Here is a 12,507-nt window from a genome sequence, read left to right as displayed (position 1 = left end):
AGATTGTAACCCGTCATTTATGTTATAAATTTTAAATGGTTTCGTATGTTAATTATTTGAATAGATATATGCTTAAAATATAATATTCCAATAATGTGATTGGGGATAATAAATTTTAGAATAAAAAATAATATTTTATCAAGAAAAAAAAACCTCATTCATTGACAAAACTCTAAAAACAATAAATAAAAACTCATATTGCAATGAACTGCATGGATCAAACTGATTTCACGTGGTCAGGGTTTACAATCCAATTGAGTACAAACAAGGTTAGAAGCGCATTCACACTCACAGGATCATACATCCTGCCTAATGTCCGGTTCTTCTGCTCCAAAGTCAAGCCCAGCAATGCTCATTGGACCGATGTTAACTGCAGAATTTAATTCTCAATTAATGAACTTGACAGGCATTTCCAATTTTCAAGGTATAAAATTTTCCCATAAAACCAACGTCTAAAGATCTGCATGCAACTGTAGACTAATTACCGCTACAGAAGTACACGGTAATGGTCCCGCAAAACCAAAGCAAAAGCTCCAATGGAGATATGTTATCATTGCTGATTCTTAAGACAATGGATACCCGATAAAATTTAAAGGTAGAGTGGACAACAAAACCCTGCTGTATTGCAAGAAAACAAGCTGATAGGGGAAGCCCAGACCATTACCATTGCCTAGGTAACAGAAGCTTTTCCGTGCAAGTTATAGAGGAGGGATTTTGAGAGAGAGAGAGAGAGAGTGCATCACATACCAACAACGTCGAGCCCGGCCAATTTTGGCATGAACTGCCTGATATGTTCTTCTGCTGCTTTCTCGGCTTTCAGTGTCTCACATGCAAAAGAAACCAAAATCTTGTTCTTTCCATCCTTATGTTCAACCATACCCACAACATCATTCTCCCACCTACCTCCAAATCAAAATGAAGATGGAATGAAATCATTATTCACATGCAACGTCGACTGGTATTGAACAATAGATCTCAACTAAAAAAACAAGAGAATTCGGGATTTACTGCTAAAGATAAAAGTTATATATGGTTACATATTTCAGCATATAATACTTATGAATGGAAATTTAATTTATTCAGACAGTAGTTATCAGATAAATGATAGAAATCATTAGATAAACAATTTATCAAAGTACGTTAAGCTCATATAATTTAATCTTTTTCATCCAGTAAATGCAATCTCATGCAAAATAGCACCAATTCCACCTACTTGATAGAAATTGTCTCACAAAATCAAACTAAAAGGAAATAATTTACTCTGAAACAGAGCAAAAAAGAAACTTGTGTCAATTTAGATGACACTAAAAATATGAAAGAATGCGGATTGAAGGTGTCAATATTAGAATGTATACCCTGTCAAGAAAACTAAGAAGATCATCCAACATTGCTTACCCATGAGCATGATCAATGCTGTGGAAGCGGGCAGCATCATGGCCTCTGCACTCCACTACGAGACTTTGCTCTTTCTTTCTCTGCAACATTTCAGAACCTATTAGAGGAGATTGACAGTAAATTACAAATGACCTCATTGTGCTAAGTGGCATTTACAGATTATCTTATTGTTTTTCAGAAATTGTTGTTCTTATTGTTTTTCTGGAATCATCGTCTTAATCTAATCTTTCTGTCATTTGGAGTAAACTCAAATATTCATTTTACCTACTCTCTCATTTGACGTAAACTTATTACTTGGAACATGAAATTTAGCCCTCAATGACACTCAATTGAACTTAAGCTTCATGGAAGAGACAGTTAAACAGTTTGATCATTGGGTTAGGAAACAGACAGCCCCCATTTGCGCTCATTCTGAGGACCATCTGATGGCTAAATTTTGACCGTTTCATGCAACAATTATGCACTTGGGACAGAAAATATACTTTATCTTACATCAAACTATAGGGAGTCTAAACGAAAGCCTCCAAAAGAGATGAAAATAATTTGTAATCGTCCCCAACGATAATATTTTGTACTTACGTATAATCATAGAAGAAACTAGGAGAAAAATGTAAGTCATAAAAAAGAATCGAACAGCTCCTACATTGTAGTCGATGATTGTAAGCTTGATCAAGCGGTAATCCTCACCCCTGCTGCACTCGCTTTCACATTCCAACTCTTTCACCATGTAAAAGAAAGTTAAAAATACATGATATGAAAAGCTCATAATATCGTGGTAGAACAATGTCGTAAATTTAGAGAATTTCCTACATAAGCCATGACAAACATTGTATGAAGTAAGCTAAGAAATCTCCATTCATGAAAAAGGCCAACTAAGGTGGAAAAATGTATCGTTTGATGCAAAATTTCCAAGCCAACGTAGATGCATAGTTTTAAAAGTCTTACAAGCAAGATATTTGAGAGCGAAAATTCACGCATAAAATTGACATCCAATCGAAATTTCCCCTTTAATAAGACTAACGTTGATTTTCATTTCTACCTGCGCCACCGCTGAAATTCTATTAATTTCCCTATCGCTCCGACACGAAATTATATGATCATTCTTCCCATTTTCAAATTCAAAACTTTTTCCACGACCGAAAAGTTAACTCAAAGAAGACAAAGATGAAAGAAGTCACAGAAATAAGCATCCCAAACCCCCCCAAGATTTCTAATATTCATCCTCTCTCCAACCATCTGGTGCAACTACAAACAAAACCCAGTTACGAACTCTTCAAGAAATATACGTGCACAGAGATAGTAGTACCTGTGCCATGAAGGCCATAGCAGACAGAATGGGGAAGTTGGATGAAGTGGCCAGAGATGGACCCACATGGCAACAGTGCTATTGATGCCACTCCTTCCATCGCCTTCTCCACCTTCCCAGTCTCGGATTCTGCTCCTACTTCCTCTGCTACGGATTTTAAAATAATAAATAAATAAATAAAGAAGAAAAAATAAAAATTTGTGAAGAACAAAATGCGAAAATAGAGTTAAAGATCAGTTTAATCAGAGTACCCATTAATTAATTCTCAGGAAAACGGCCCTTTCTTTGCAGCCGATGGTTGTCACCCTTCTAAGTTCTACCCTTGTGGCTTGTAGTATCTTTTTGCTTTGGCCTTTGGGGATGATCGTGAAAGAAAATCTCAAAACGGTGACGTTAGATGAAAACTGTGCGTTCTCTGACGATGCATATGCGCTGGTCGTTTGCGCTAAACGGCAGGCTATAATGAACTCGCCAGAACGACAAGGTTATGGTCTGGGTCTGAACGACAGTCGTATAAGAGAGCCTGGTCCCGGCCACCAGCTCAGAGGACAGGACAACTGGACAAGTAAACACGGGTATAGGCCATAGGGGGTGGTTTATGTCTATGCTAGACGACGTGCATGCGAATTGGGCCTAGGAGATGGAACTCTCCCTCGCTCCACTTCCTCACTTAACTTTTTTTAATGAATCTTTCATCAGCAACTCACTTCCAGTTGCAGGTTCATCCCCCATTATCCTTAGCTTAATTATCAGTCAGTCTTGAAGAATCGATGTCATATCCTGTGTACTCTGTGCTCTGACCCTCTGTTGTGCTTGTGCCTGTGTTGTTCTTGTTGGTTTCGATGTCCTGCTTGCTGTTTCTGCTTTATATGCTTGTGCTTCGTCCTTTTCCTGCTGTACTGGACACGGAATTGCAGCTTGCTCTTTGTGCTGCTGTCAAGTTGCTGGTTTCTACAGGCTCACTGATTTCAACTGTTGGCTGGTCGGTTCGTGTTGTTTGAACTTTTATCCATCGTATGCGGCTTGGTAGTTGTCGTTTAGTGCTGTTTTGGACCACCGGTTTTCTTGTTGGCTTTCGGTTTTATCAATGAATGATTTAGTTAAGAAATAGACACTGTGATTAAGGAATTCTAAACTTTTGACATTAAAATGGGACCCGATTCTATAATGAACGTACATATTTTCCCAACATCAGGACAAAAAATAGGACAGAGTCAGTTAAAGAAAGTAACCTAAGCCCAGAGGATTGGTGATGCCTAGAGAGATTCCCAACCTACCGGCCATACTCACTCGTGGCATAAAAATGGAGGCGAATTTTGAAGCAGCTGCAAACATACTTGCAGCTTCATTGCACTCCTACGCAATTATGCAAATATCAAGGATTTTCTCCCCTTGAGTTTCGTATGAATACCACGAATTCTCAAGACATTTCAAACCACGAATTATTCAGGCCGGCACAAACCAAACGGCATGCAGTCTATATAATCTTTAAGAAAACCAGCGAGAAAAGAATAATCTATTATTTATTTTTGGGCTTATCAAGAATCACTCGTACTAAAGTTTGTATTTTCTGTAATAAGCCAATATACAATAGGGGATACTCAATAGTATTAGCCCATGATTTTTGGCCGAATTTTTTTGTAAAACATAAAATACGGTGAAACTAAAGGCCTCAGGGAGTGGGTGAGAAAGCTTCTTTGTCCTCCGCAGCTGGAGTTTCTGAACCAGTTCCAAGCTTCCTGAAGACAAGCTTTTGTTGGGGAAGCTGGCCATTAGAAAATGCCGTAAGGTCTGTGTCTATTAACACACTGTCTTCATCCTTAAACTCGCCCTTCAAGATACTCTTAGCTAGTTCATTTTCAACATTCTGCTGAATCACTCGCTTGACTGGCCTCGCACCATAGTTCGGGTCATATCCAAGACTTCCAAGGAGCTGAACAGCTGCATGCGTCACCCGGATCGTTATCTTCCGGTCTGCAAGCCTCTTTTGCACCCGCTCCAACTGTAAAACACGTACATGCATGTTATAAGGTTTTGAAGTTAAGCCCAGAATACGTATATTGCCCAAAAAATACATGAAAATGTTGCAGAAAAACATTAGGTTCAGAACATTATAACAAATTCCCTTGAAGGTCAGTAAAAAATATCAACGTCTAGGTTTGGCATGTCCACATAAATGGCTGTGTAAGATACAAGTAAGTGGCGGTGGCATGACCATATTTCCCATTCGCTAAACGGGTCCACTTATTAGAGTCTAGACCCTAAACAAGCAGCTCTGAGAGATGGTTTCCCATTAACTTACAGCTCAAAGATCCATTAAAGAAAACCTAGACTAGCCCAAAATCTTGGGAGGGGCAATCAGATCTCACGATGACACTGAGATCCATCCACCCATAAGTCTAGGGTGGTGCCCGAAGTTGAAAGTCTGTCACCTTCGGAAAACTAAAAATGCTCATTCCTTAATAACAAAAAATCGTTATTTTTTATCTGAGTCAATAAAGCACCATTGTGGTAAAGCTTACCTGTAACCTGACGATGCTGTTTATCTGCTCCCGGTCCAGAGGCTGGAAAACTATATATTCGTCAACCCTATTCATAAACTCGGGACGGAAGACTGATCTTGCAGCATCCAGTACTCGCTGCTTAATAGTTTCATATGCTAATTTCTCTGGTGATGTGTCATCTTCTGTGTTGAGTATGTACTGTGAACCCACATTTGATGTCATAATGATAATTGTGTTAGTAAAGCTCACAGTGCGACCTTGGGAATCAGTCACTCTCCCATCATCTAAAATCTGAAGGAACACATTAAACACATCGGAATGGGCCTTTTCTATCTCATCAAACAGAATGACTGCATATGGCCTCCTGCGAACTGTCTCAGTCAGTTGTCCACCTTCCTCATATCCCACATAACCGGGTGGGGCCCCAATCAATCTTGAAACAGCATGCTTTTCCATGTATTCACTCATATCTATTCGAACAAGAGCTTCTTCTGTGTTGAACAAGTAGGAAGCAAGTGCCTTAGCTAGTTCTGTCTTTCCAACACCAGTAGGACCCATGAACATAAAACTAGCAATTGGACGGTGAGGATCTGAGAGACCAGCTCGAGATCGCTGAATAGCCTCAGCTACTGATTTCACTGCAGGATCTTGGCCCACAACACGTTTATGCAGCTCTCCCTCCAAATGTAATAGCTTCTCCCTCTCGGATTCTTGAAGCTTGGAAAGAGGGATACCTGTCCATTTACTGACAATTTCAGCAATGTCATTTTCCGTAACTTCCTCTCTCAGCATAGACTTTCCAGAGTTCATATATTCATCCAGCTCTTTTTCTGCACTTTCAAGTTGTCGTTGCAAAGAGTTGAGGCTGCCATACTTCAGTTCTGCAGCACGATTAAGATCATACTCCCGTTCAGCCTGCTGGATCTCCAGATTTACCCTGTCAATCTGTATAAAATAAACATAAAAGTCAGTCAGACCAGAATTTTTATTCATCAGTAACTCAGAAACTCATTATTTCTAAAGATGCTTCAGCCAACTGGATTTCTTAGTAAAATCATTATTGCTGGATCTCAAGATTTATATTGTCTGACAGACTTTTGACAGTAATAGCGTTAGCATCAACAACTTACCTCTTCTTTGATTGACTGAATACGGGTCATGACAGACTTTTCATGCTCCCACTGTTCAGTGAGCTGGGCTTGTTTCTCCTTGAGGAGAGACAACTCAGCCTCAAGCCGGTTCAACCTATCTTTAGAAGCCTTATCTGTATCATTCATGAGAGAGAGCCTCTCCATTTCCAGCTTCAACACTGAACGATTAATCTCATCCAGGGCAGTTGGTTTTGAAGTAATTTCCATTTTAAGTTTGGCAGCTGCTTCATCAACTAGGTCAATAGCTGCAATTGGGAAATATATTAGCTCTCAACTAATGCGCAGATCTTAAAGATAAACTCCATGAGAGTACCATCAGGTTTTTAAGCTAAACAGGCAGCAAGGAAGAGTACTTCTCAAAACCATACCCTTTTCAGAAGAATACTTTCCAAACTGAAGTTCTTACCATCTGATGCTCATTATATGTTAATATTATCATAAAAATGACAATCATTGTGTGCTTCTTTAGTATGATCTCATCTTTATGCTGCTTGAACAATATAAATATAATCTATGCTTCAGTCACTAATTCTATAATGTTCTGATTGCCACATGCAAAATGCGAGTCATCATGAACACATTAGCCTTCCAATAAAACAAGAACCACTCAAATGTTGCATCTGCTGTTACCTTTGTCAGGTAAAAACCGGCCACTGATGTAACGATCGGATAGAATCGCTGCTCCCACAAGTGCACTATCAGAAATGCGGACTCCGTGATGCAGCTCATATCTTTCACGCAGTCCTCGCAGTATGGAAATGGTATCTTCAACCGTAGGTTGATCAACATAAACTTGCTGAAAACGACGCTCCAATGCTGGATCTTTCTCAATATACTTACGATATTCATCCAGAGTTGTTGCACCGATACACCGCAACTCTCCCCGACCAAGCATAGGCTTCAACAGATTGCCTGCATCCATTGCACCATTTGTAGCACCTGAAGAGAAACAAAAGCATTGGGTCACCATTGGCATTCTTATTCTTCAATACATTTCATTTTTACCTAATGAATCCACCACTGCTGTCAAAACTGATGTGAAAATGATTAATAGAAAGAGAGAGTATTCCTGAAGTACAGGTAACAAAGACTATTTAGTCGCTTCAGCCACCTTTGTCAATAACCAAGCATGTTACCTGCACCAACAACTGTATGGATCTCATCAATGAAGAGAATAGTTTGACCATCTGATTCTGTAACTTCCTTGAGTACGGCCTTCAGTCTATCTTCAAATTCTCCCCGATATTTTGCCCCAGCAATTAGTGCACCCATGTCAAGGGATATTAGCTGTAAAGAGATGGAGAGAGTGATGAATCAGACCACCATCAGGCATAGATTAGTATATTTGAGTAAGCCTGAGATAGGGGGTGAGAGAGAGATTGCTGGATTGGTATGAACTTCTACATATAGAACATACCTTACGATTCATCAAAGCTTGAGGAACATCTCCTTGCACGATTCTTTGAGCAAGCCTGTTGAAGGAGGCACAGTTAGACTAACATGCAAGGAATTCACACGAATCATTAAGCTTAGTGCGCAACAGCGAGCCTTCAAATCAGATCAAAACCATTCAGCCTAACGTCCTGTACAAACCCATGAACAAAGACAGGATTCTAGCTCTAACCAAGTGCTTACCCTTCAGATATTGCAGTTTTCCCTACGCCAGGCTCACCAATTAGAACAGGATTGTTCTTTGTTCTCCTTGAGAGAATCTGGATGCACCTACGTATTTCATCATCTCTTCCAATTACTGGGTCAAGCTTCCCTTCTTTTGCCATGGCTGTCAAATCTTTTCCGTATTTTTCCAGTGCTTCATACTTCCCCTCAGGATCTGTTTAAAAAGAGAGAGAAGAAAATCATTGTCTAACTCACATAAACATCAAAACACTACCTTTTTTCCCTAACTAGGGTGGGGACACAATAAAAATCAAACAGGGAAAGAAATGAAAACACTAAATAATGCCGCTTTATATTTGCCCAACAAAAAATATAAAGGAAATTAAAAAACAGATGAAAACAATACATCCAACAAAAATTTTTTGATTGGCAATGGGCGTCCGAGAACAAGGTCCTAAACAACCAAGAGGATTTGAACATTAGACTTAAGAGTGAGCATACCACCAAAACCAAAACCTTTACCACTTGAGCCAACACCTAGAGGTTATACATGAATGGAAACTAAATTTCTTTGACAAACATTTGCATGGAAGTCTTTGAATAGTTTCCTAGTTCCACTCCAGATTCACTACCTAATAACCAGGATAATGAATCTATCCACTATTATGATATTTACTAACATAATGATCTTTGCAAGGATATGAAAGAACCTGGATACATCATAAAGGAAGACATCTTTTGTCCTGTACAACAATCAACGCAACTAACTTTAATATGCGAAAACAAGGCTTTTAAGGTTCATTTACACTTTTAACTAAATTTGCCTTCAGTCAGCGCGTGAACACACAAGCACACACTACCTTACGATAATTAAGATTTGAAAAAAGAGAACAAGAATATAACACAACCTTGGTCGATAACTGATTGGCGTCCCCTAATAGCTTCTACTGCAGCTTTCAAGGTTTGCAGCGATATTTGAAAATCTCTAAATAATTGCTTCCCAAATCGTTGATCTTTGGTGAAACCCAGAACCAAATGCTCAACAGAAATAAATGAATCCCCATACTCTTTCTTGTATTCCCTCGCTTGCTGAATTAAGGCTTCCAAATCACGTCCTAACATTGAGCCAGCTGATTCACCAAGAACCTACCGTTATTGTACAGATATAGAGGTGAATTAGTTAGCTTCTGGATAAAAAGATCACGGACTGAAGATGCATTTACTGATGAACCGACAGAAAGTCTGAATCAGGCAATCCAATACTTCAAAAAGTAGGCAATACAAAATATCAAGAACCGTATCAAGCTACTGCCAGCATGCATGCTAAGGGACTCCTAAACGGTGCTTAACTTCTTTCCTATCATGAACTTATAACATATGACATCTGTATTACAGACAAGGAGTTAATAGCCAATCAACGTGAATGCTGAAACACAAGTAATCCAAATTCAAGAACTAAAACCAGACAAGGAAACATATCCCGGGAGGCAAAACTATGATACTTCAATAATTACCTTCGGTTGACGTTGGATGAACTTATCAGTGGCCTCTAAAAGGCGGGTATTGTCAACTCCAACCTTCGAGAATATCCTGCGAGCAAGCCCATTCTTCTGCTCCAAAAGGGACTTCATCAAATGCTCTGTCTCCACTATCTGATGCTTGTTCTCTTTCGCCACTTCTGGGGATGAGACAATTGCTTGCCACGCCATATCCGTAAAATCTTGTTGCGTTATCTATCATTATCTCAAAACCAAAATCTCATCAATGCGCAGTAGACTCTAGGTACCAAAATATGTCAGCAAATACCATAAAAGAAGAAGAAAAAAAGATCTCTCAGGATGGTGGGGGAACAATGGAGAAAGAACAAAGAATTACCCTTCCACTTGAAGCTTCACAACGGACAACAAGCAGCCTAGGAGTCCGACAAAATTTCCGAAACCCGTTTGGGAACGCACCGTTTCTGCACAGTTGCAGTGACTTCAAGCCCATGAGCGGTTTGGATTTCGCGGGACAGAAGCTCATAGAGGGCCGCGGAGGCTGACCGAACAAACCATTTCGATCGCAACAGTTGGTCCAGGCTGACTGCAAAAGACCGGGACTGACCCAGAAGAAGGACGTGGTCGTCGAGGCCATGGCCGGAGAGTGCCGTGGAAAATGAAGGATTGAACGAACGAACGAACGAACGAAATCTCAGTGACGACTGAAAGGGGAGTTCGAGGGAATTAAAAGAGAAAATGAGCACTTTGCGTGGGAATAGAGCAAAGGTTTAAGAGTCTTCCTCCTCGATCACACGTTTAAAGGTGAAAAACAGGGAGACACTCGGAGAGTGTTCGTGAAACGTCGAGACTTGTCGAGTTACGGAGTTTCGGACTCGGACACGTGGGGGTGGGGTTGGGATTTGGGGAGTTTTGACATGCGACTCGGAGACTGTCCGTATCTATCGTTATAATGCGATAGTTTACTAAATAATTACGTATTAATTTGTATAGCAATATTAATTTATTTATATTTAAAATTTAAATTAATATTACTTTTAATCAGATCTATTTTTTAATCAATCACATTATATTAATATACAAATTAATATACAATTATACTTACAATTATATTTTTCCTTACGAAATTACGATTTATCTTTCTTTTCTTTCTTTTTTATCTTATTATTACGTTGAGACGTTCATTTGTAAATTTATTTTAAAATTTAATTTAAAAAAAGAAAAAAGAAAATTAGACTACAAATATCTTTATATATATTTATATATTTTGCATGAATTTGGAAAAAGGTTATATGATTGAAGCTATTTTCACTTCTTAATTTGAATTGAAGATGGAAGTACACATATATGAGTTAGGATAGGACATTCCAACAATGTAAAATTTTAATAAATATTAAAGAGTTCTGTTATATATAATTATTTTTTCGTATTCTTTATTCACTGTATTGATATAATTGATTAAAATAGTTATTTTATATTAGAGTAATGTTACATACAGTCACTTTTGTGTACTCTCTGCACACTCCACTGATATGATTGGCTGAATTAATTTTTTTTAATACACAACCAATCATATCACTGGAGTGTACAAAGGAGTCCACAAAAATGACTGCGCATAAAATTTTTCTTTTAGATAATGACTATGCATTTTAGCTCCTAATTGGTATGTAATTTAGAAAAGTATAGATAGAGGTCCTAACAATTTCATTTTGGGAAATTAATTTATAATTTTTTTAATTTTGTTTTTCCAAACCAGTGAAAAATAATAATTGACTTTATATGATCAACATTTACTTGAATTCGAAGTCAAACTCAAATATGTCACATTCATAAATGACTTATTCTCACTTTCACAAAGTTTGATTGAAGAAAATATAATTAATTTTACATACTCTAAATAATATATTTTTATATTTGTCTTTAATACATTGCATTGCGAAGCTATAAAAGGTTGAAATATGTCTGACGGCAACGGATTGTATCATGTCACCTATTTTCATCCATACTAACTCTTAGAATTGTACAGAAGTATCATTTCTCAGTTGTTGATAATTAGAAGGTCAATGTGTCCATTTTTAGAGTTTAATATGCAAAGGGTAAAATGTGTACTTAGTTTGAAGGTGAAGTGTATTCCTATGATGTAGTATGTTTGACCTTCAAAGACTATAGATCGTAATAGGGGCGATCAGAGAAAGTGTGATGCTTGTATTCTGCAGTATCAACAAAAGTTGGTAGGACATCCATATATTCTATATATATATATATATATAAAAGCCGAAAATCAAGAAAATCCTAACTTTCGAATTCTTGAAATTGCTCGTTGTATGCCAGGTGCGTTATACCATCTCTATTTTGCTGCCTCGGGAAATTCAGGATTTGGGCAGACGTTGAAGTTCTTAGATCTGCTTCCCCATATGCAAGCATACCACTTTAGAAACCCCTTTAAAAAGGTTTTCGAAGAAATGATATTTATCCTTCTAGAGTGAGTAAGCACCTATACTCGATTTATATAAAAAAATTAATTTTTTAATAATAAATTTTATTTTTTTATAAAAAAAAGTGTGTGATGGTTATACAGTTCATAAATATATCTAACATTTTTGAGATTATGGTAGTGCTGTTTTTCCTGCATTGGGATTATAATAGTTAACATGTAGAGATTTGCGTCATTAAAGTTTATAGGATCAGGCTACAGTCACCTAGGAACGACTCCAAAAATTTCTACCGACTCTGTAAAATTTATTTTTGTTTGTTTAAACATTTTTTAAAAATCACAAATTCATTAGAAAATATTTTTAAAACATTTTCTTAACCATTCAGTCTTTTTTTTTAAGTGATGCTACCCCCACAAGGATTCTCACCAAGAATCCTCGCCGAACAGCAAAAAGATTTTTTTTTTTTTTTTACTTTTTTTTCAAATATTTTTTTTTTTAATATAAAAAATCACAAACTCATTAAAAACACCTCCTTAACTTAACCATTTAAGTATTAAAAAAAAAAAAAAAACAACCCAATCGGTAGGTTTTGGAGGGAGTAGT

General features: G+C 37.7%; 2 protein-coding genes across 4 annotated transcripts; both read right to left on the bottom strand.

Moving 5' to 3' along the window:
• Nucleotides 1-173: 173 nt before the first annotated feature.
• LOC122303094 lies at nucleotides 174-3,131 on the bottom strand. Of its 3 annotated transcripts, none has more exons than XM_043114665.1 (6): nucleotides 2,953-3,114; nucleotides 2,702-2,845; nucleotides 2,039-2,112; nucleotides 1,396-1,475; nucleotides 748-899; nucleotides 174-370 (listed from the first exon to the last, which is right to left on the bottom strand). In XM_043114665.1, the coding sequence occupies exons 1-6, from the start codon at nucleotides 2,954-2,956 to the stop codon at nucleotides 297-299; spliced, it is 528 nt and encodes a 175-aa protein (XP_042970599.1). In that variant the 5' UTR covers nucleotides 2,957-3,114; the 3' UTR covers nucleotides 174-296. The 3 variants fall into 3 exon arrangements, with proteins under 3 accessions (XP_042970599.1, XP_042970598.1, XP_042970600.1); XM_043114664.1 differs by having other exon boundaries at nucleotides 2,702-2,848; nucleotides 2,953-3,112; XM_043114666.1 differs by lacking the exon at nucleotides 2,039-2,112 and having other exon boundaries at nucleotides 1,396-1,492; nucleotides 2,702-2,848; nucleotides 2,953-3,131.
• Nucleotides 3,132-4,203: 1,072 nt separating this feature from the next.
• LOC122303091 (chaperone protein ClpB3, chloroplastic) lies at nucleotides 4,204-10,358 on the bottom strand. Its single transcript, XM_043114648.1, has 10 exons — nucleotides 9,849-10,358; nucleotides 9,488-9,706; nucleotides 8,882-9,119; nucleotides 7,992-8,187; nucleotides 7,774-7,828; nucleotides 7,493-7,643; nucleotides 6,987-7,295; nucleotides 6,336-6,601; nucleotides 5,224-6,150; nucleotides 4,204-4,703 (listed from the first exon to the last, which is right to left on the bottom strand). Exons 1-10 carry the CDS (start codon nucleotides 10,104-10,106, stop codon nucleotides 4,374-4,376), a joined length of 2,949 nt encoding a protein of 982 aa, XP_042970582.1. The 5' UTR covers nucleotides 10,107-10,358; the 3' UTR covers nucleotides 4,204-4,373.
• Between the last annotated feature and the right edge of the window lie 2,149 nt (nucleotides 10,359-12,507).

Source organism: Carya illinoinensis, chromosome 3 (assembly GCF_018687715.1).
Source record: "Carya illinoinensis cultivar Pawnee chromosome 3, C.illinoinensisPawnee_v1, whole genome shotgun sequence".
Lineage (NCBI taxonomy): Eukaryota > Viridiplantae > Streptophyta > Magnoliopsida > Fagales > Juglandaceae > Carya > Carya illinoinensis.
This window is presented reverse-complemented; position numbering and strand designations above follow the sequence as displayed.